Source organism: Furipterus horrens, unplaced genomic scaffold, assembly GCF_987537825.1.
Source record: "Furipterus horrens unplaced genomic scaffold, mFurHor1.1.pri manual_scaffold_5, whole genome shotgun sequence".
NCBI classification, from domain to species: domain Eukaryota; kingdom Metazoa; phylum Chordata; class Mammalia; order Chiroptera; family Furipteridae; genus Furipterus; species Furipterus horrens.
In genome coordinates, this window is record NW_028327175.1 from 13442246 (window position 1) to 13466516 (window position 24271).

At 33.9% G+C, this 24271-nt stretch overlaps 1 protein-coding gene across 2 annotated transcripts in view; it reads left to right on the forward strand.

Annotated features, from left to right (window-relative positions):
• ZFR (zinc finger RNA binding protein) overlaps positions 1 to 24271 on the forward strand; it is a 72067-nt gene that overhangs the window by 39096 nt on the left and 8700 nt on the right. The window contains exons 12-17 of one of the 2 annotated variants that reach the window (XM_090276194.1): positions 4117 to 4279; positions 5266 to 5471; positions 6197 to 6347; positions 8652 to 8793; positions 13642 to 13739; positions 14609 to 14704. In XM_090276194.1, the coding sequence (XP_090132320.1) occupies positions 4117 to 4279; positions 5266 to 5471; positions 6197 to 6347; positions 8652 to 8793; positions 13642 to 13739; positions 14609 to 14704 (856 nt within the window). Of the gene's footprint in view, positions 1 to 4116; positions 4280 to 5265; positions 5472 to 6196; positions 6348 to 8651; positions 8794 to 13641; positions 13740 to 14608; positions 14705 to 24271 lie in introns of those variants that run through there. The other variant, XM_090276193.1, reaches the window with a different exon arrangement.

A 24271-nucleotide genomic window follows, 5' to 3' on the forward strand; every position in this document is an offset into this window, starting at 1 on the left:
TAATGTCTAGCTTAAAAGAAAATAGCATAATTCTCATATATGCTTCTATGTTCAATATGTCATACTACAGCATTTTGCCTCTGGATAACTCCATTGAGTACTCAAAAGAATAAGAATGGGAAAGGCAAATAAAGTATTGATATTATTATGAAAGTAATTTTGATGTCATTGATCCCCTGAAGATACCTCCAGGGACCATCTGGGGTTCCTGAATCTCACTTTGAGAACTGCTGCTATCATTTACTAAAATTGCTGCCAGTGAAAGAGTGAAATGTGGAAGCCATTTTTGTTCAATTTGAATTGTTTAAAACTGGCAAATTGAATTTTTATTTCATGCTTGACCACTTATATTTCTTATGTGGTAAATTTTCTGTCATTGTTTACATGTTGATTCATATAGACACATCTTATGTTGTAGATATTAAGCCATTAACATCTTTTAAATAGTTTTTGCTCTTATTTATGTATTGATTTTTTAAATGTATTTAAGTCTACTGTTCACATTCTTTATGAAGTTGTTGCCTTTGTACTTCATTAGAAATTCTTCTCTATACCTAGATTATGCAGTTCTTTTCTCTTCACTGATATATATTTATTAAGCACTTACCACATGCCAGAATCATTAAGTGTGAATTGGTAAACAATGGATAACCCTGACCAGTGTAGCTCAGTTGGTTGGATGTCATCCTGCAAAGGGTTCGATTCCCAGTAAGGGCACATGCCTGGGTTGCAGGTTTGATCCTAGGTCAGGGTGCATATAGGAGACAACCAGCCCGATGTTTCTCTCTGGCATCGATGTTTCTTTCCCTCTCTTTTTCCTCTTCCCTTCCCCTCCCTCTAAAAATAAATAAAATCTTTTTTAAAAATGACAAAATAAAAAAACAATTTTTTTCTTTAAAAAGGAAACAATGGATAAAGGTCCTTGCCCTTATTTAACTTAAACATCTTTAGTAATAACAGTAAACTATTTGAAACTGGCACAAACATGGTTACCCAGAGTCTTCAAGCTGTTTTTATTCATTTTCTCTTAAGGTAAATAGCATGCAAGTGTGGTCCTACGTTTGATGACCTACACAGTCCTACTTACTCTCAGCCTGACAGAGCTGGTCATTTCTGCAGTGCTACTTGAGAAGCTTCTTATGTTTTGTTTTAAACACATTTGTCTAAGTAAAAGCTTATGGTTACAAAAATTTGCTTTAGTGACATAATTTCCTTTAGGAGTTATTGATATCCCAGTTTGAAGCGGACAGTGAGGATAGAACTGAGAGAGGAGCAAGATGATTTAAAAAGTTAGATTCTGAAAATGCTGACAATTAAAGTAGAGGCTATCTGTTAGCTATCCACAGTCCAAATTCAGCCTATGGGTGTTTCATTTGGAATACATGGTATTTTTAAATCTGAATCAATACTTAAAGACCAACATCAAAGGCATTTAAAAACAAAATCCTGGTGACCTTGGAATTACAGCATGTATTACCTTATGGCAGTAAATAATAGGAGCTGAGTCATAGCTGTTGTCTCTAGGCAGAACACACACTTTTTTTTTTTTTTTAAGTACATTTTATTGATTATGTTGTTACAGTAGTCCCAATTTCTTTTCCTTTGGTCCCCTTTTCCCAGTAACCCCTTTCCCCCCAGCAATCCCACCCCCTTAGTTCATGTCCATGGGTTGTGCATATAAGTTCTTTAGCTTCACCCTTTCCTATATTATTATTAACTTCCCCATGTCTACTTTGTACCAACCAATTATGCTTCTTATCCCTGCACCATTTCCCCATTTCTCCCCATTCCCTCTCTGAGCTGATAACCCTACAAATGATCCCCACACCTATGATTCCGTTTCTGTTCTGGTTGTTTGCTTAGTTTTTGTTTTGGTTTTGGTTTTTTAGATTCAGTTGTTGATAGTTGTGAGTTTGTTGTCATTTTAATGTTCATAGTGTTGATCTTCTTTTTCTTAAATAAGTCCCTTTAATATTTCATATAATAATGGCTTGGTGATGATGAACTCCTTTAGCTTTACCTTATCTGGGAAGCACTTTATCTGCCCTTCCATTCTAAATGATAGCTTTGCTGGATAGAGTAATCTTGGTTTAAGGTTCTTGCTTTTCATCACATTGAATACCTCTTGCCAGTCCCTTGTCTGCAGAGTTTCTTTTGAGAAATCAGCTGACAGTCTTACGGAACTGCTTTGTAGGTAACTCTCTGCTTTTCTCTTGCTGCTTTTAAGGTTATCTGTTTATCTTTCACCTTTGGCATTTTAATCATGATGTGTCTTGGTGTGGTCCTCTTTGGGTCTAGCTTGTTTGAGACTCTGTGCTTCCTGGACTTGTATGTCTATTTCCTTTGCCAAATTGGGAAGTTTTCCTTCATTATTTTTTCACATAAGCTTTCTATTTCTTGCTCTTCCTCTTCTTCTAGCACCTCTATGATTCAGATGTTGGCACATTTAAAGTTGTCCGAGAGGTTCCTAATCCTCTCCTCATTATTTTCAATTCTTATTTCCTCATTTTGTACTGGTCGACTGTTTTTTTCTTCCTTATATTCCAAATCATTGATTTGAATCCCGGTTTTTTTCTCTTCATCATTGGTTTTACGTGGATTTTCATTTGTTTCATTTAGCATAGCCTTCACTTCTTTTCTTACGCGTTTGCCATACTTAAGCATATCTGTCAAGTCTATGAGCATCTTTATCACCAGTGTTTTGAACTCTGCATCTGTTAGGTTGGCTATCTCCTCCTTTGTTAGGTTGGCTATTTTCTCATCGCTTAGTTCTCCCACTGGAACCTTGATCCGTTCCCTCTTTTCAGCCATACTTCTCTGTCTCTTCATCTTGACAGGCTCCTGTGTTTGTTTGCCTCTGTGTCTTAGGTACAGCTGTCACTTCTGTTACGTTATAAGGGGCGGAGCCTTAGGTATTCGTCAGTACAGGGTGACCTGTTTCACCATGTTGTGGCGCTGTATGTGGGGGAGGGGTCTGAGAGGAAACAATGCTGCTTGCTTGGCACTCGCCCCTTTTCCAGGTAGTTCTCCCACTTCCGTATGGGACTGGCACCTCTCTAGCTGTTGCCCTGGTCATCATTCCCAGAATGGGTGGGTCTGCAGATGTTCTAGGACCGTGGGGGCCCTTTAAACAAGTGGACTCTGTTGAGAGACCAGCAGTTTTTGCCTCTGCCCCAATCCCCACTGGTTTGTAGTCAGAAACATTGAGGCTTTATTTTCCCGATGCTGGGACCGTGAGCTATGCGGTTTGGTCTGGTGCTGGGACTGCTCCCCAGTGTCCCTCTCAACTTTTTAAAACGTTGCACTCTCTGCCGGCCTGCTGCTGCCACTATTGCTGCCACTATTGCTGCCACCACACTGCATCCTCTCTGCCCCGGCTCTGCCCCTCCTCCCTGTCTGGATGAGTATTTCTTCTTTATATCTTTGTTTGTTGGACTTCCATGCAGCTTGATTTTCTGGAACTTCTGGTTGTCTCTAGTTTTGAGGTAGTTATATTCCTTCTTAGTTGTGGAGGGAGATGCAGCGTGTCTGTCTGTGCCTCCATTTTGGCCGGATGTCCAGAACACATTCTTAATATTCCTAAGAATGGGACATAATGTGAGTTGTCACTTATCATTGTTTTACACAGAGAAATGTCTTTGTCTCTGGTTACATCAAATGGGAAAATCAAGGGTAGTCTTAAGAGGTTCTCTCTAAGAAAATAGATAGGAAAGAGCTCCTTTGGATGCAGGGAGAAATTCTTGAGTGTTTGCATTGGATCTTACACTCACACACATTATTGATCTGGTCACTTTAGGTAGGCATTTAAATTAGCAATCTCTCCCTTAAAGAGGGAGAGGTCGGAAGGAACTGAGGTTTCTGATGCTTGTTCTTTCAACTTTGACTTCAGACTGAAATTTTGTGTTGCTTTTCTCTGTATTCTTACCTTCTCTTTTCACCTGCATTCACTTCCATTTACTTTTGAATGAAAGCAAATAAGGGAAATCAGATACAATAGGGAAAAAAGAAAGATGTTATATCAAGGCAGATTTGGGGTTTTTGTTTTTATATCATTTTTGATGTAAGTTCTTGGGTTGTATTTTTTATAGGCTTTTAATGTCACCCTCTGTGTTTCAGACGTTATGAAGAGGATATGTACTGGAGAAGAATGGAGGAAGAGCAACATCATTGGGATGATCGCCGCCGAATACCTGACGGCGGCTATCCTCATGGTCCCCCTGGCCCATTAGGCCTTCTGGGAGTCCGACCAGGCATGCCTCCTCAGCCGCAGGGGCCTGCAGTGAGTCCATGTTGTTCACGTGGGGGTGAAAGTGTAGAGCTTGTCCAGCATTAGAAGATAACATTTGGGGCCTAATTCTTAGACTTAATAGTCTTTTAATCTTGATGTAATTTTTTCATCTGTTTTAAAATTTTTCCTCTTTTTATTACAGATTCTCAGCACCTATCTTTATGTGTAAGACTTCATAGAGTTTCCATGAGTCTTTCATTATAAGCTAAATGGGAATAGAGCTTCTTTTGCCACTTTAAAAGATTTTCTTGCCTTTGTTGTTTTTTAGATTAGATCAGCAGGAATTGATTTATCTTTCCATTATCAGTGATTTAGAATCTTTTTTCAAATCCTGGCCATCTAAAATCTACTACTTCTAAATTGAATGCAGGATAAGGGGTAGTAGATAAATAGTTCAAGATTAACACCACGATTGATGTCTTAGGAAAACTGTAGGAAAAATCAGCATCTTAGAGTTTCTGTTCTGGGTAGGTAAAAGAAGAGACACCTTGGGTGTGAGGAACATTTCATAGAAGTTTAGACTACAGAAAACAAGAGGGTCTTTGGTTTGGTTTGTTCTCTAGGTAGCACTTAGAAGAAAACAGCAAATGCCTCCCTTTTAACCTATTCTCTTTCTCATTCATCTTTACACAGAATAAGCATCTGAAACACATTTTATTAAAAACAAAAAATAGTTTCAGAATCACTGGTTTTTTAAGTTGAGTAAAAAAAATGTGATAACTTTAGATGGTGTGTCTTATAATTTTTCTTACTTTGAGGCAAAACATGTATATATGTACATACTCTAGGTAGACTAACTTTCCATAGTTTGCTTTTACTGAAATGTAAAAAAGGAAAAGATAGTTTAAAATGGACATTTTGCATACTTGACTTTGTTATTGAGAAGGTAGGACAAAAATATGTATATATTAAAAATAATAGTGCTTTTTTCCTCAGGAAACATTTTTTTAAATGAAGTAACTTTTTTTTTTCTGTAGCCTTTACGTCGTCCTGACTCATCTGATGACCGTTACGTAATGACAAAGCATGCAACCATATACCCAACTGAAGAGGAATTACAGGCAGTTCAGAAAATTGTTTCTATCACCGAACGGGCTCTAAAACTTGTTTCAGACAGTTTGTCTGAACATGAGAAGAGCAAGAGCAAGGAGGGAGATGATAAGAAGGAGGGAGGTAAAGACAGGTGTGTTTTTAAAGTTACCTACTTTGTATAGTTTTGTTTTTCCTTACTTGAACTTAATAGAAATAAAAGTTACAAAGACTGAGATTCTTTGGTTTGAGTCTACATGTCTGTCTCATCATGCTTGGGTTAGACATTTGATGTATTCAGCTGCTTTTTGCAAAATGTGAAACACAATTCCATACAATCTGCAGTCTTGTAAATTTATGCATTTTATTTAACTATATAAAACTATTTTGAGTCTGTTTTCAAAGCCACCATTTTTGTTTTCTCATTGCATTCATCTGCTGTTCCATTGTTTTTATTTATTGTATCTGTCCTATATTCAGTCTTTGTTTTAGCATCTTTTTCTTTTATGCATTAACCGTAAAGCGTGAATAAGCCCAAGCTTTAGCAGCATCTTTTGTATCACATTTTGTATTGTGGTCTATAACTTTTCATATTCCCTTTATTTAAAAATATTTTAGAAATGACTTCTTATAACTTATAAATGTGACAAAGAAGTATTAATGTTCTTTGCTTTTCAGTTGTCCCTATGAGAACTTAACTATTTATTTATCTATATTTCTTATCTAAGTAAAAAATACTTCTAAAAATATTGAATCTTTTTTTACTGTAATTGATGAAGAGTTTGATAGTTATAGGAGTTATTAATTTACTATTGTGTATTCAGAGACTATCATGGTTCTGGTTGAGAAGAGAAATATAATAATTTGATTTTACTGCAGAGCTTTAAAAGGCGTTTTGCGAGTGGGAGTATTGGCAAAAGGATTACTTCTCCGAGGAGATAGAAATGTCAACCTTGTTTTGCTGTGCTCAGAGAAACCTTCAAAGACATTATTAAGTCGTATTGCAGAAAAACTACCCAAACAGCTTGCTGTAAGTATTATGGAAATGTTCATTTTCACCCCTTGTTTGGCTCAGAAATTTTTGGCAGGACTACCTGTGCTTCAGCTTAAACTTAAAACAGCCTTTAAATTTTTGGCTTGACTTTCCATGTCGAATTTTATTTTTATTCGTGGTTGTGTGAATTGAAAGGGCCATTTTTACTTTGTCTTTTTAGGTTTTATAGTGCGTGTATTTGGCATGAAGCCATCTTACGAATTTATTTTAAAATGTAAAATTACATGTCCTCTTTCTGTTCCTTTTTCCAGAGAAGACAGTTCAGAATAGAAAGTAACATTTTTTACAACAAAGCCCATGTATAGCAAGCTTAAATTTTTAAAAATCATGAACCCTTTTCCTATTTAGTTGAATACATGTTTTTAATAAAATAAAGTCTTTCTGATTCAAATTTTCCCAGTTTTCTATGTGTTACAATGGTAGGAATTACTTCTTTGGTCTCCATTTAGCAAATTGTGGCATTGCACAATTAATACAATATCTCCATTTGGCCCTACAAAAGCAATTTTTTTTGTTTGAAATTTTTAAAGTTTTACTACACATTAGCCTGTTGGAATCTCAGACTGATATTTAAAATAAAGATTCCTTGAATAATTTAATGTATAAAACTTCCAACTTCACAGTTTAATTAGGCAATTTTAAATACAGTGACTGACATGTTATTGGTAATGTGTATTGCATAGTAATAAGTCAGAATAAATAGTACCTGACCACAGCAGAGCAACTAATAAAGGAAACGAGAAGTACATTGTTGAACTGAAGCTCTGACAGCTCTGCACTTACTGTTGTTTGCTTTGTATTACCATTGTTCAAGGTGTGAAGTTTCATATTGTGGATGAGTCTTTAACCCTTTGAGTGCCAACGTCGTCGCTGTTAGCGACCCTGTCAAATTTTCCCAAAAGTGCCAGCATCGCTCTCAGTAACTCTTTTTTCAATGGCTATAAGTGTAAATAACAATGGAATAGTTCGTATTTTATGTTTGGTTCTCTTCTTTTGTACCTCAGGTTATATATTGATAAAACTTTTTCTTATGTTGATCCAAATTTCTAATTTTTACACTTGTTCAAATACTGACATATTCTGTTATAATTTTTACTTACATTTTAAATGGTCCTTTTAATTTAATTTATATTTGCAATAATTATCAAAACTGCAGTGTGCATGATAAGGAAGCTTTTGGTAATGGACTTTTTCATTGCTTCATAGTATAGCGTTAGCATTTTATTTATAAACTTTTTCATTGTTGATATCTATTAATATATGTCTCTAGTGTGAATGCTGTTTGTGTTCATTTTTTTTGTATGTTATGAAGTTTTTTCCAAAAATTTATGCAATATTTGGCATACTTCTTGCTTGTTATCCATGTTGCTATGTGTTTTTTCAAAGTATAATCATATGTTTTATATTATGCCATATACTTCAAAAGCCATATTGAAGGAAAGAATTTATTTTTTCTAAAATAATTGTTATAATAAAATAAGTTTAATACAATAAATTTTTTGCTAAATTGTGTCAAAGAACACTGCTTACAAAGGGAGAGTGTATTTACTGTATGTTGTGAGATTTTCAGCAAATTATTATGAATAATAATGTTTTTATAGACATTTTTCTTAAACTGCCTTTCTCAGCAAAATAGCCGGCATTTCTCACACGAATTTTAGCAATTACGCATGATACTTAAATAGTTAAGTATTAAGGGCCAGCAGAATTGGCATTGTCTACTTCTTACCCCTCTGTTGAGGCTGCTAGGGCAATGAGGAGAGAGAAGAGGTTTGAGGACCTTGAAGACCTTGAAAGAATTATGTAAATTTGCAAGAAACATATTGTTCCTAACTGTGGTGCTTTATGAAACCACAAAACAAGAAATGTTATATCCTAACTAAATAATTAACATTTAAACAAGCTAATAGCAGAATATTCTTTCCTAATTAGCTTGTACTTACTGTACAAGTGGAAAACAAGATAAATAAAATTCTTCATCATTACAGTAATAATGAACATTTATATAGCACTTATTATGTTTTAACTGCTTTATATAGTTAATTCACTTAATCCTCCAACAATCTTAAAAGATAGAATTATTGTCCCCATTTTACAGAAGCAGGTATAAGGGAATTTAATGATATTTACATTTATTGCAAGGCTTCTAAAAGGGAGTAGTGTATGATCTAGTCCTTATAAAAAGGTTATGGTAGTGAGTAAAGGAAAGAGCCATAATGAAACTGCTTTATCTGATAATGTGAAAGGTCCAGCTAATCTCTTGTACTCTTCATTACATAGGTTATAAGTCCTGAGAAGTATGACATAAAGTGTGCTGTGTCTGAAGCGGCAATAATTTTGAATTCATGTGTGGAACCCAAAATGCAAGTCACTATCACCCTAACATCTCCAATTATTCGAGAAGAGAACATGAGGGAAGGAGGTTGGAAAGCCATTAAACATTTTACTTTTGTATTAACTTTTTTTTCGTTTACCTATTCTTTAAGATGGCATTAAGCCCTAGAAGGCAACATGCTGGCATTACATATGAATTTGATGGATTTGACTTACATAGCAACCAGTTTTACGTAAGATCATTTCCCAGAAAGTAAATGCTCTTTTTAGTAATGTACTTTTATATAAAACACTCATTGTATTATTGATTTTCTTGATTTTTTTTTCTTTTCTTGCTAACCTCAGATTTCTGGAAAAAAAAAATAAGTTCAAAATCATTCTTACCGGCATAGTCACGATACATAAAATTAAATGTTGCTAGTAAGGGGCCACAAATTGAACTTCTTTTAAGAAGTTCTTGTTTTTGCCTTGTCTTACAAAAAAGACGAGAGTTTCAGAAGTAAAATTGGTTAACTACTCATAAGTTATATTTTTAGAGGCATTGTTATATATGTAATCATGGATTTGGCTTGTCCTGTGGTAAAAATATTTCTAGTTCTCTGAGGTTCTTTGGTTTGGAGCGCTTTCATAAATGCAGACTATTCTAATGCACGTAGATTTGGGCATTTGACCCCACTATTATACTAGAGATACTGAAAAATAAATAGTGTAGGTGTAGTTATAGTACAATTCAGGATTTACTTTACAATTGTAGAATATGAAATCCTGCTGGTGCCAGCAATGTTGCTTTAGGGACTGTCCTGTAACATTTTCAAAGCTTCAAAAGCTTAAGCCAGAAAGCATGGTCAGTGTCTGCCATATGTTGGTTCTGTTGTTCTACGGGTCAGATAAAATTTACTTTGTTTCCTTTCATGTTGTTTTGTACATCTTAACTTGATGATTTTGGAGTTATAGTCTACACTAATACGTGTTTGTGATATACAGGAGACAATAATCATACATATTGAATGTTAAAATTTGTCTAAAATAGCATCAGTAGGCTCTCAATTATTGTCACTTTAAACTTGTTTTCTTACAGCAAAGCAATTTTTTTAAGGTACTGGGCTTTCTGCAACCCAGGAAAAGAACATTTTATTAAAAACGTCATTGGGAGACTTGTCTAATTTTGTATACTTTGTATATACACCATATCAGGACTTGTATATTCTATAAGCTTTGTGTCTGAAAAATAAATGGGTTCTGTATAAAGGATCTTTTATATGAACATGAATTTCCACTCAGGGTTTGGCTGTGGATATTGCTGGAAAAAAACAGTTCCTGAATCAATTCATATGCAACACGTGACTCTTAGGATTCAGGGGGGGAAAAAAACCCCTTCAAATGTGATATATTATAAATAAAAGTTGCCATATTTAAGATGAACTTATACTTCTATAACCAGTTAACTTTATTTCAGAGCATATTTTGTCCACTTATATTTAGGCTGTTTAATCTGTGCAGTATCAAGTCGTGTCATTTTTATGTTGGAACAGTCTAAAGTCAGTTGTACCTTATTTGTATTAGAGTTTTAATAACCTATCCCTTCTGAAGGAAACAAAATTATATTTTTGTCTGACCCAGATTTGATATAGAATTATTGTTCTGAATTTCATAAATATTATGTTGAGAGAAATGATCAGTCCAAATTTGAAAGATTTTACTTCAAGACACTGAGCTGGAAAGTTGGGTGTGCAAAAAGTATAGAAACATTGATAGAATATTCCTTGCTGCAGATAACTGCAGTAAACCATGTCTTTAGCTTCATTATGAAGATTGCTTCTTTCTTGCTGCAGAATAACGGTATGTATTCTCTCTCACTGCAGCTCCCAATGCTCTGTGTCTTAAAATCATTTAAAGCCTATATCTTGCTTTGGGGAGTTAGTTCAGGGGGTAAGGAAGGCTTTGCCGGAAGAGTGATTGTAAATCATGAGACTTGAGACTTGCGCATAGTGTGGTAGCTTCTTTAATGCGTAACAGTCCTATTTAATACCAAAAATGATTTACAGGAAATGATTAAATTGTCCAAATAACTGTTAAACGCATGACAGATGTATTTTACGGTACTGTGTTTGACAGTTAAATATTAAGGAAACGTTTAATTGACTTGAAGCTTGAAATGTTCAAAATGCTCTAACCCTTGCTACAGAGTGTTTTCTGCAGCAAGTCAAGTATTGTATGTGTTTTTTTCCACCTGTAGCTTATCAGGCCCGGTCCAAAGCCTTCTAGCAGAAGGGATTGATTCCTGTCAGGGGTTGCTGCCAAGACATCGGAAGGATTTTTGACCAAGGTTTTCAAAAGCTCAGTGTCACACCTGCCATTTGATTAAGAAGGGATTTTGGATGCAGAGCCTGGCATTTATTTGTCCTTTGTGTGGCTGTTTTGTTTTGTCTTTGTCTCTTCTAGAATTGAGCAGTGTTCACACTAGTTTTTAAATGGTTGGGTGGATTATATATTTTACATAACCATGTTAATTTAAATTAATATATTCCCATTAACGTTTAATCATAAAATAGTGTGGACACAGCATGTTTTCTAACTGGTGATTAACCCCTTAAAGTTTATGAAATACATTCATATAGAGTAAGAATTTGCTTTCTTCTTAAAAAATAAATTAACTGATTTTTGTTTTGTTTTAACTGGGTATTAGGAAATAAGTATGATTTTAGTACAGTATATCTAAGGGGTTAATCCACTTGAAATATAAAGTGGGTGCAAAAATCCACACTCTAAATTTAACAGAAATTTTCTAGCTCGTAATTTGTTTTTAAATTGCAATAGGTGTCTTGACATCTTTGAAATTGTATTAATACTTAAAATTTTCAAAGTTATGAATGCTTTTTTGCAAAAAAAAATTTTACATATTGGAGGAAATTATAACATTCTGAATAACTGAGAGGCATTTTTAGAAAGAAATTGCACAGTGTCACCTATTTGCACTCTTAGCTTTAGCAAATGGAAATAATTAGGGCCATGGAAAGAGCGTCTTTCAGCATGTTCTGTAAACCTGCTTTGGGGAGTGGGTTTTTTCCTGTTGTTGTTGTTTTTTTCTTTCTTTTTTACTTCCTTAGTTGGCTGTGCTTTCCTGTGTTCTTTTTTTTTAAATCTCAGAGTAGTTCATTTCTTATGTTCAGTATGTTTCTGGATTTAGTAGTTGGTCTTGCAGGTTTTAAGATTGTTTATTCCTTTTTAAAAATAACTAATATTTTTGTCTGATAGTTTCTTTTGAGTACTTTTTCCTCTTAGTGTTTATTCTCAGAATACTGCATAGTGTTCTTTAATTATCTGTAAATCTCTCTTCTGAGATAACTTCTGGAAAATCTATGCCATCTGATTATTTGAGGAAGAAGAATACAGTAGAATGTCCCAGACAGAGGATAGGAATTCTTTATCACTTTAAAATACACTTTTTTATATGTTACCTACTCAAAATATGGACATGTATCTCTTAAGATTTCTATATGGTCATATAAAATAAACAATTTCTCTGGCCAGGTGGCTCAATTGGTTGTAGTGTCATCCTGTAAACCTCAGGGTTGCAGGTTTGATTTCTGGTCAGGGTGAGTGCCTGGGTTGCAGGTTTGGTCCTAGTCCTGGCGCATAGGAAAGGCAACCAAGAGAGACAACCAATCAATATTTCCCTTTTGCATCAATGTTTCTCTCTCTCTGTCTCCCCACTTCCCCGCTTTCTAAAAGTCAATAAGCATGTCCTCCGATGAAGATAAAAAAAAAAATACAATCAAATAACTTGCACAGAGTTACAATAGTACTCTTAAAATAAAATCATCTTTAACTTTTTCTTTCATCATATATTTACAGTTTTTCCCTCATCCATTTGGTACGCTCAATAATTTATTAAATTAAATCATAAATGCCCCATAATTTTGCTGCTCTTTAGCCAGAGGACTGTTAAATTCAATAGATTACTTGCCCGTTGAATAATTTCCTTATATGTAGAAAAATATGCTGTTAAAATCACCAAGAGTTGTGAGTTTGATGGACTTAACTTACTATTTACTTGTGAATAGTTTGATCAGCAAATTTACTATTATATTTAAAACACGTTTTACAGGTATGTTTAGATGAATATGTTAACCTCTTGTCCTGGTTAGGTTCAGATTTTCTTAAGTTTTATGTAGCTCATTTATGTTTTAATATAATAATATGCTTAAAATTGTTATAATAACCTTAGAGCCTACATATTATCAAGCATTCGCTTACTTCATCTCCCCTATTTCTATTCTATACTTACTCTATTTAACCGCGCTAGTTCCTTTTGCCCTTTTCTGTGTTACCCATTGTTTCTCTCCAGTCATTCTTTGGAACACTTTACAGGAACTTCGGATTCTAAAGGGCATTTCATATTCCCTTTCAGCTAAAAACTTTGTGGAAGAGAAAGTGTTCAACTTGTTCAACTCTTAGAAATGCCAATTTTTGCTTTTTTATTTTTTCTATGATTATTACTGTGTTGTCATTCCATATTTATCATTAATTCTTTGCTATATTAGCCCCAGAATAACCTATGACCACTTAAAATACTGAACAGATTCAGTAGTTTATTGTACATTCTCATTTATTAAGGTGGATTTTTGTGTTCCCTCTTGTCTTGTCATCTTTGTGCTGGTGCACTGTGTCCAGTAATCCTTCCTTTTGAATTTATTTTGGTGGGTAGGGTTTATATTTGCAGAAATTATTATATCTCTAAATTAAGAGTTTAATTCTCCTTTTGTTCATCCCGTTGGATAATGTAAATTTGTTGAAAATAATTTTCTGGGTACATTAAAGTACTGATAAGCTCTCAAATGGCTCGTGTGACACTGGTGCTACTTTAAGGAAGTGTCTTGCTCACCTGGTCAAACACCCATTCCTCACTGCATTTTGCCAATTCAATCCATTTTAGATGTAACCTCGGGTATGGTGAAAGACCCACCGGACGTCTTGGACAGGCAAAAATGCCTTGACGCTCTGGCTGCTCTACGCCACGCTAAGTGGTTCCAGGTTCGGAACATCATTTTACTTTTTTATTGTAGCCTTATGAGAGAGTAGTTCAGTACAACATGTTTAACTGTGTTTAAACATTTCAAAAGATTGCCCAAGCAACACTTTTAAATTAAATTTCAGAAACTATGTTAACATAGAAAGCTGGGTTTGAAGATCTGCATATTGCAGTTACTATTTAATTTGACAATGAATTTAGAAGTTTTAGGGGTATTTTGTAGTTTGGGTTTTGTTTTGTTTTTTTAATTTTTAGTAGCTATATTTAAAGTTGACTTGTTTAGGAACATCACATGTTTGTGTATATATATTATATTCCATAAGGCTGCAGATTAATTTTGCTTTAAATAATGGAATATGTGTTTAAAGCTTTGTGTATAGTTTAAGGTTTCCCCCCCTCTTTCTCTAAGTTAATAAGTGTAGGGAGTGAAAGGTGAGGAAGCAGCTGTTTGGTTTAGTGACTTTGCAGTCATGCAAAGGCACAGAAGGGAAACCAAACAGATTTCCTTAACCTTTCAGTCCCTAGACAAACTTTTTAGCTCTTTACTTTTTCTTTTATTTCTAATGTAGGCAGATTTTTTAAAAAAGTTTACTGATTTAAATGATTACAGGTCAAGGTTCACAGGGTATCAAGAAATATTATTCTTGTATAATCTGTTTACTTTGACCTAAAATACCAGCTTTTAAATACTAACCCTGGCATAAAATATTGCTGTAAATGGCAGCTCATTGAATCCAATTTCAAGTGTGATTATTTTTGTTTTATTTTTATCTGAGCTTCCATTGAACAGTGGTATTTTAATTTTTTTTCATCAAGGGATATTTTCAATATTTCTAAGATTAATTCAGTTGATTTTTGTGTTGCTCTCAAGGCTAGAGCTAATGGTCTGCAGTCCTGTGTGATTATCATACGCATTCTCCGGGACCTTTGTCAGCGAGTTCCAACTTGGTCTGATTTTCCAAGCTGGGTAAGTAGTATGTAACTAGATGGTGTCAAAAATGAATATTTAGGAAATATTTCTGCAGTTTTTATAGTCTGACATTGTACTTTATTTTCATTTCCTAAATATAGTTTCTTTCCTCTTCTAGTGAGAAATCCTGGGGGTCTTAGGGTCTTTAATTTTCTGAGAACTTAGTATTTAAAGAACTGCACTTGATGTTTCTTTTTATATTTTCCCTTTTTTTTTTTTTTTTTGCTGGTCTCACTGTTTAAATTAATAGCAGTTATTAATTGGCTTTTACATACATAGCAGGCACCAAGACTAAAAGTGAGAGCTATTAATCTCTCTTAATTTCAGGATTCTGTTGACTTTTTTTTTTTAAATGATGGATAAGGTTAGGAATTTAAAAAATTCAGAAATAATGTATAGTAGGAGTAGATTCAAATAATGCATAAAGGTACAAAATAAGAAGCAAAAACTTTATCATTTATGGGCAGAGTATAGCCATGGCTGGTGTGGCTCAGTGGATTGAGCACCAGTCTTGAGAGCCAAAGGAGCACCGGTTCAATTCGCAGTCAGGGCACATGCCTGGGTTGCTGGCCAGGTTTCCCAGTTGGGAGGGTGCAAGAGGCAGCCAGTTGATACATCTTTCACACATCGGTGTTTCCCTCTTTCTCCCTCCCTTCCCATCTCTCTAAAAATAAAATTAAACAAAGGCAGATTATATCTTAACAATTCGTGATTTCCTCCATGGGAAAGGGGCTTGCATATACATCACATATGTTCCTATTTTATACACACACACACACACACACAAACACACACACACGTGTTTCTTTGATATTTGAACCTTTTTGGTTCCTGAATAGAGCAAATTAGATAGAAAGGGATTATAATTGAACCTTTTGATTCCAGAATTGGGTTGAGTTAGTAAGTATTGTATAGTCAGGGTTACCTTAAGTCTTCCTCCTTTCCTCTCTACCCCCATTCCCCCTTCTCCCCTCCCCTCCCCTCCTCTCCTTTCCTCTTTCAGCCCAGGAGTGATCATGCTATTTACATTATTTGCATCATTCTTATCAAAATGTGTCTTGGAGCTCTTTGAGAGGGGCATAGTCAGGTCTGCCTCATTTACTGCATGGTATTCCCTTTGTATGGACATGCCATATTTTATTTAACTTATCTATTTGATGGACATTTGGGTTGTATGTAGTGTTTTGCTATTAAATTTTCATATAGTTGTTCAACTTTTGTGAGTATTATACATGTGATAAATTACGAGGGCTGGAATTCCAAGGTCAAAGAACATGTGCTAATTGTTCACCAGAAAGTTGGATCCTTTAGCCCTGGCTGTTGTGGCTCAGTGGCTTGAGCACCAGCCTGAAAACTGAGAGGTCACCGCACCGGTTCAATTCTGATTCCCAGTCCGGGCACATGCCTGGGCTACAGGCCAGGTTTATCTATGTTTCTCTCCCTCTTTTTCTCCCTCCTTTCCCCTCTCTCTAAAAATAAATAAAAATAAAATCTTAAAAAAAAGAGAAAGTATCATTTAAATGAAACGTCCAAAAACTGTTTTAGTGATCCTTCATACCCACACTAACGGTGGGTTATTTTTATACTTCTTAACAATATTGTAAGTAAAAAACGTGTCTTGTTTTTGTTTTGAGTTTTTTAAAAAGAATTATTTATTGATTTGTGAGAGAAATCGAGTTGTTGCTCCACTTACTTATGCATTCATTGGTTGCTTCTTGCATGTGCCCTGACCAGGGATTAAACCCACAACCGTGGTGTCTTGGAACAATGATCTAACCAACTGAGCTACCCAGCCAGGGCTTGTTTTGTAATCCACATTTCTTTGAGTGATTGATGGTGTTTGTAATTATTTCTTTCTTTAACTGCTATTTCCTTTGTTAATCATCATTTTCTTAATACGTAATTTATATTCTTTCTATAAGAAGTTGGCTCTTATCTGTATTGAAAATTACTTTTTCTGATTTTTTATTTGCTTTTCAACTTCATGCAATTTTTGCTATATAAAAGTTTTTTAATTTTTACAAATTCTAACTCACTAATCTTTTATGACTTATAAGTTTTGTATTCTACTTACAAAAGCATGTGTATTTTAGGTTATAAATTAGTTCACATAGGCTTTCTTCTAGAGCTATCTTTTCCCGTCAGATTCTATTTTCTGCAAGTGCATAGACATACTTTCATGCCTAGCTAAGGCTCCTACAAGGATATATTCCAACTCACTAGTGGTCATCTCTGAGGAGTGGGAGGAATGGATGTTTGGTTTTTACTAGGATAAAATATACATCTATTGCTTATAAAATTTAAGATTAAAAATTATAAATGAATTAAAGATGGATCCAGCTATGTTTCACCAGACTACTTGCCAATTGTTCCAGCACCATTAAACTATTTGATAATGGTTATCTGTTCTCCCAACTCCCACTTTGAATTGTCATCATTATTATAAACCAGTAGTTCTCAGCCAGAGGCAAGCAGTTTTGCTCTCTAGGGGACATTGGCAATGTCTGGAGACATCTTTGGGTGTCAAAAATGGTCATCAATAGCACGGAGGTTCAGAAACCTATCATGAATCAAAGTTCCTTTTTTGTGGGCCTGTTTTTGCAGTTGTCTTTGTTCCTTAGTCTATTTTCTTCTCTTGTACTAAACTCTTAATTTTCAAAGCTTCAGAGTGTGTTTTAAAGTGCTGAATGTCCTCTTCATCACATTCCTCCCTCTCCGTTTCTGCCTCCCATTATAAACACCATTTTGCACAGAAGAACTTTTTTTGTTCTTATATGTTTGTTTTTCCAAATGAACTTGACAACCATTTTGTTCATTTTCTCCAAAGTTTTAGTAATATTTTCTAGGTAAGACTGCATTGAATTAATAGATTAATTTGGAATATCATCACTTTTATAGTATTAACTCTTCTTAGCCAAGAGTATGGGATGTCCTATTTATTGAAATGAATTTAATATACCTATTTTATGTACCTGTTTCGATTTGAATAGGATGTGTGCATGTTGTTTGTTTTGTTTTGTATCTGAGTATTTTATCTAATTTTTTTCTCACATTGTATTTTCTGGTCATTTATGTATATAAAAGCTGTTAGCTTTGGATATTAATTTTGTATCCCACCACCTGACTGCATTCCTTTCTTTGTAATAATTTTTTTCATGTGATTCTTTTGGATTTTCTAGTCTTAGAATCATATCTATAAGCGGTATTTTGCCTTCTCAATATTTTTCTTTTCTAATTTAATTGTTGTTATACTTCTACAACAAATATGGAATAAAAGAAATAATACTTTCCTGTGCATGTTATGTTCCTAATTATATTGAAAGCGCTTCTGGTGTGTTGTGTATTAAGCACGATACATGGCCTTTTATTTGAGATATTTGCTTTGTCACGTTAGAAGTATCATCTAGTTTGCTTAGTAATTTTGAATTAGGAATGGAAATTGAACTTTATCAGATAAGTATTCAAGGTTTATTGACATAAATGCATAGTTTTTTTTCCTTTAATCTATTAATATTATATATTATACAAATAGGTGTTTTCATATTTAGCTATATTTGCATTCCAGAGTTGAGTCTCATAGTATTTAACAATCTTAATGTTAAGTTCCATTTGCTGATAGCCTATTTAGGACTTTTGCAGTAACAAAATAATTTCTTGTAGTTTTATATTTGTCCTCTTGGTCAGAATTTGAGCAGTAATGAACTAACTATAAACACAATTTGGAAGCTTTGGTCTTTCTTTAGAGTTTGGACACTGAAACTGTTTTAGTGGTGTCAAAACCATCTGTTCCTTTACAGTTTATAAGATTCACGTGACATCGTTACTGCCCAATCGTTTTTAAGGGGTAGTGTTTTAAAAATTTCTTCTATTATGATTAATTAATCCAAATTTTCCTCTCTCCTGGGGTTAACTTTTATTTTCCTAGAAAAATTAGTCAATTAGGCAGATAACTCTATTAGAGTTTTGCTAACTTACGGTTTTTTAAATATCTTGCAGCATATTAATTATTACTTCTTCTGTTTTTAATTATTCCTTGTTTGATTGATTAGAATAGCCAGTAATGGAAGTTGCTTTGTAGGAGCAAAATGACAAATGGGTATTTCAGTATTTATTTGTGATCAGAATTCACTAAATTCTTAATATATTTTAAATACAAAAATTACAAATATTGTAACTTTAAATGTTAAAATTTTATTAAAATATAAGCATCATACATTATCATTCTACTTCCTGCTTCCTTCAACTTCAGTCCTCTCATTCCAGGTGCCCTTGAGGCTTTTTCTGTTGTTGTAAGTCCAGGCTTCAGTACTTGTAAGGATGGTCTCAAGGCCACTCTTTCTGAGCCACTGGTGGAGGATTCTGGAAGTCCAACAGGTGCAGATAGTGCTGCCCTGCCCTACACCATATTTTTCCTATTTATCAAAGATAGCCATCAACTTTAGGACACTCTCTCCTTTGGAGGTGCAGAGCTGGGAAAGAGGGGGTGCACATTTTAAAATTATTTCGTGTGTGTGTGTGTGTGTGTGTGTGTGTGTGTGTGTGTGTGTGTGTGTGTTTTTAGGCAGTGATTTATCTTTTTTTTTTTTTCCCCTTGTCCCCAAAGAATCAGTTCTCTGGATTTACCTGCCAGATCTACCATTTTCCTCTTGAATAATTCATTAATTTCTGATTTATGTTTATCTTGAGTTTATTGTTGTTATTCTTTTACAAGCTTCTTGAGTTGGATACTTGTTTTATTTACTCATACTTTAATTATGTAGAGCTTTTAAAGCTGTAATTCAAAGCCCAACACAGATTTTTTACTATATCTGCAATATTTTTCTCTTTATTTTCTTGCCATCTGAAATGTTTTAATATTGTCTTTAAGCCAAGAATGGTTTGGAGGTAATTTTTTAATTCTACATGATTGAAGGAGGGTGGATTTCATTTTTGTAAATAACATCTGGTTTTTATAGCAATATAATCTAATAAATGTATTCTATTTGTAGTTTTTTTATTTAAATTTTTTCTTTGTGATCTAATATGTACAGTTTTTATAAACTGGACACTTAAAAGATATATTCTCAACAACTTATAGTGAATAAATATATACCTCTTAGTTTAACTTCATCAGTCATTTTGTTTGTACCTTCTATATTCTTTCCTGGCTCTTTTTTTTTTTTTTTTTTTTTTTTTTAACTTCATCTGTTCATGGACTGAATAAAGTGAATTAAAATTTGCTACTTGTATTGTGTTTCTATTTCTATTGTATTTCCTACTGCTTCTGCTTCATTGCTTTGTTGTAGTGATCATTTTGGACATAAACACTTAGGATAATTATGTTGTGAATCTGAACACCTTGCTGTTATAAAGGGCCTGTCATTTAACACTTTCTGCCATGAATTAGTAAGAATTAGTCACGTGTTGATATCAAAACGCGAGCTTTCAAAGGAAAACATTTGTGTGGTATGATTTTGTTCATTCGTTTTTGTTTTGTTTTCTTCTGTCCTTTGCCATAATTCTTATCTTTTCCTTTTCTTGTTCTTTTTATGAATGTGTTTTCTTTTGATTATTTAGACATCTAATTGTTGCCCTTCTAATTTCGTTTGGTATTCTCATTCATCTATTTAACAGTTTTAGTTGTCTGTCAACCTCTCATCTATAAAAACAAAATTATTACCTACTACTTCTTTTTACCTCTTTTCTCCTTTCGGTTTGTGTTGTATTTTCTTCTGTCATTTGTTTCATTTCTTTAATAAACATATCTAAATTTATTTTTTAATTTATCCTAATACATGCTGATTTTATTTAGAAAAGGAGTAGATTTGCATGCACTATTTTTAAACCTTAAGAGTATAGAAACAACTATATTTGCCTTCTGTAGTCTTATTCCCTATGATTATTTAATGTTCTATATTTAAATGGTCCAGTGCCAACCACTAGGTTTTTTTACTTGGGGTTTCTCCATTCCACTTCTAGATTGATTACATTTTATCAATAGATAGTTTTTATTAAAAAATTTTTGTTTTTTAAATTTCTTTCATGTTTGAGAATCTGCCAATTGCCATTACCTTGTTACATCAGTTTTTCCTTCTCCATTTATAGTGTTGCTCTATTATCTTCCAGCATTGAGTATTGCTAAGTCCAAGTTCAGCCTAATTATTTTGCCCTTTTTCGACAGGCTTCTGAAAGAATTCCTTGTTTATCCTTGAATTTCAGTAATTTAGCCAAATTATGTCTTGGAATCTGTTGTTTACTATGTTTTTTTTTTTTTTTTTTTTGTCCTGCAGATTTGATTTTTCTTTCAGTTATGGGGGTGAGGACAATGGTTTATTATGTCCTGTCAATATGAGTCTCTATTTTAGGGACATCAATTATCCTTATGTTGCATTGCCTTTGTCCTGCATATCTATTGTCTTCTCTTTGATTGTTTTGATCTTTGTTCTCTTTTCTCTTGTGGTTGTCTTTTTGGCTGTGTCCTAATCTTCTGTGCTATTTATAATTCATTTATTGGTTCTGTAATAATGCTATTTTGCATTTCAGGGTTTTTTACTAGCTCTGTAGTCTTTTCATCTCAACTTGTGCTCTTAATTTTATTGGCTTTTTGTATTCATCAAGTTTTTTTATAATTCAAAACATTAGTAGATTTTATATTCCTTAAATTAAGATTCTCCAGAGGGCTTTTTTTTTTTTTTTTTTTTTTTTTTTTTTTTTTAATTTATTGATTTGAGAGAGAGGCAGACGTTGATTTGTTGTTGTTCCTCCCATTCATGTATTCCTTGGTTGCTGCTTGTATGTGCCCTGACCAGCAATTGAACCTGCAACCTTGACGTATCAGGATGATGCTCTAATCAACTGACCTATCCAGCGAGGACCAAGTGGATTTTTTTTTTTTTTTTAATTGACATTATTTTTTAGATCAGCTTTGGTTAATAGCAAAATTGAACAAGTACAGTACAAAGAGTCCACATATAGTCTGCCACATACAGCCTCCCCCATTAGCACTCTGCAATGGAGCAATACATTTGTTACAAGTGATGACCTTATAGTAACACATCATTATTCCTCAGAGTCCATAGAAAGTAGATTTTTCATCTATTTTTCATGCCATGTTTCACCCAAATACAAAGATGTAATGCCTCTTGTTTTGTTTTCATCTCATTAGTGTTCAGCATTGTCAGTTCCGTTACGAAGTCAGCTTTTTGTGTTGAGACATCCCAGCAAGAATTGCTTTGAATCTATGCACATGTTTTTAAATACCTCTCCTTTTTCTCACTTGTGAGTTCTGCTTTGAGGATTGCTCCTGGAAAGAAGTAGGGTTTGGTTGCATGCAGCCTTGTTGGAGATGTGGGTTGTGCTTTCTCCTGTGTTTCATCAAATGCGCTGTATTATCGTATGAGGTGGGTTCCACTGGCCCATCTTTAAGCTTCAGGTTTCAAACTGGCATGGGCTCCACCAGCCTTTGCCTATGCATAATTTGCTATGTTTGTATTTGCTTTCAACTTGGAAACAACTTATACTTCCCTGAGTCAAGAGGGGGTTGAGGGTATATGAAGTCATTTTGGGAGACTTTTGTTGAGAGTTCACAGCTATCTTTGGTATATAACTTTTTTCCTAACTCTTATGCCTTTGGTAGCTACTACCTTATTTATTTATTTTATCTGCATCTTAGGCAATTGTCTATTTATTGTTAGAGATAATTAGATGTGGATAATTAGGATTCTTCTACTCTTCCCTTCCTCACTTCCACAAACATTCTTTAGGATGATAAGTTCTATTACTTGCCCTTTTTCTGATGAGCTAGATTACATTTAGGAAATTATTCTCTTGGGACCACCTGCAACATGACTTATTTTACCTCTCTGAGTTGGGAACTTCTTTGAAAATATTTTTGGATTTTTTTCAGTCCACTGCCAACAACACATCTTCTTTCTAGAAAGCCACGTTAGGGGCTACGTAGAGAGTTGACCAAGCTATTCAGTTTCTTGGAAATTTTCTTGTACTGGCCTTTTGTTTTGTTAAAGCTGTTAACAGTTTTGCTTGGGTGGCTTTTTACTGTTGCCTTAACCAGAGAGAGACTTTTCTTCTTGATCTTCATAAAGGAAATTTTAAATTCTTAGGAACTTTATTTTCAGTTTTATTTTAGTACTCAGGTTACTTAATTTGATTAAATCCTAAGTAACAAATGCCTGCTTTTAGTTTATTCTTTTACCACTATGATGAGTACTAAAAATGGTATTTTGCCTTCAAATTAGTTCTTTTTTCCTGAATCCATGGTGATGAAGTGGGAAAAAAAAGAGGTAGTGTTCTGTTGTCAGGTTGGTCTGACATCAGAATTCTTATGTAGTACTTAACATCCTTTAGGATGGTAAACCTGCTATAATTTGCAAAAGGCATATAGCTAATTTTTCAACGTTGTATATTTCTAAACAGTATATATTAGGGTGAACAATATTTTACAAAAAAAATGATCTGTCACAACATGGCTTAACCTCCAAAATGCAAATGAAGCTAGACAAAAAAGATCACACATATGATTGCATTTGTATGAAATATCTAGAATAGACAAATCCGTGGAGACAGAATACAGATTGGTGATTGCCATGGACTTGGGGAAGGAGGGAGTGGGGAGAAACTGCTTAATGGATGAGGAGCTTTACTTTAAAGTGATGGAAATGTTTTGAACTAGTTAGAGGTGGTGGTTGTAAAACATACTGAATGTACTAAACGCCACTGAATTATTCACTTTAAAATAGTTAATTATATGTTATGTGAATTTTACTTCACTTTTCTTTTTGTCTTTTTGTTTTTTTTTACCACACTTCTTTTTAATGAGCTGTCAAATGTAAATGAACAGTTCCCAGAGAAGGGGCTAAGAGAAATATAATTATACTTTCTACTCAAATAGCAGTTGAAATATGTGATTTAACATTTATTTCCACATATTTTATAGGTTTTTCAAGAATATTTCATCTTATTTTTTAAATTATTTTTTATTTCTTTATTTTCCATCACCATTTATCCCCCCGTATATCCTCTTCCACTCAAGAGTATTTTAGGTAGACACAAATAATTTAGAATTTAGTGATGGTGGCTTATAGTAAGAGAGTTTCTGTCACTTTTAGAACCAATGACGAGTTTTTAAGTGATAGCATACTGACATCATAGGACAACTAACTAGCATTCTCTTAGCTTGCAAAAGAACCAGCAAGTTATATCTGGACTTTATCATCTCATTCACTTTAGCTTAAAAATAATAACACCACACTTAGCTACTCCTTAATTAAAATCATCTACTTAAATGCCCATGCACTCGCAAGTCATCAGTAGCTGTGAGTAAACTTCTTTTTCACAAGACTAGGCAGTTTTTAATAAGAATTGTTGAGTATCAAATAAGGTCTGTGCATAAACATAATACACAAATATAACATCCTACAAATAGATTTAGGAATGGGAGTTTGTCGTGCATGTGTCAATATACCTGTGTCAACTGGAATATAGAAAGGGCTTTTGTATATACAATTGCTTGTAGTGGTATTCATTAAATCCTATTTTAATAGCATAAACTTTTTTTGTAAAATGGGA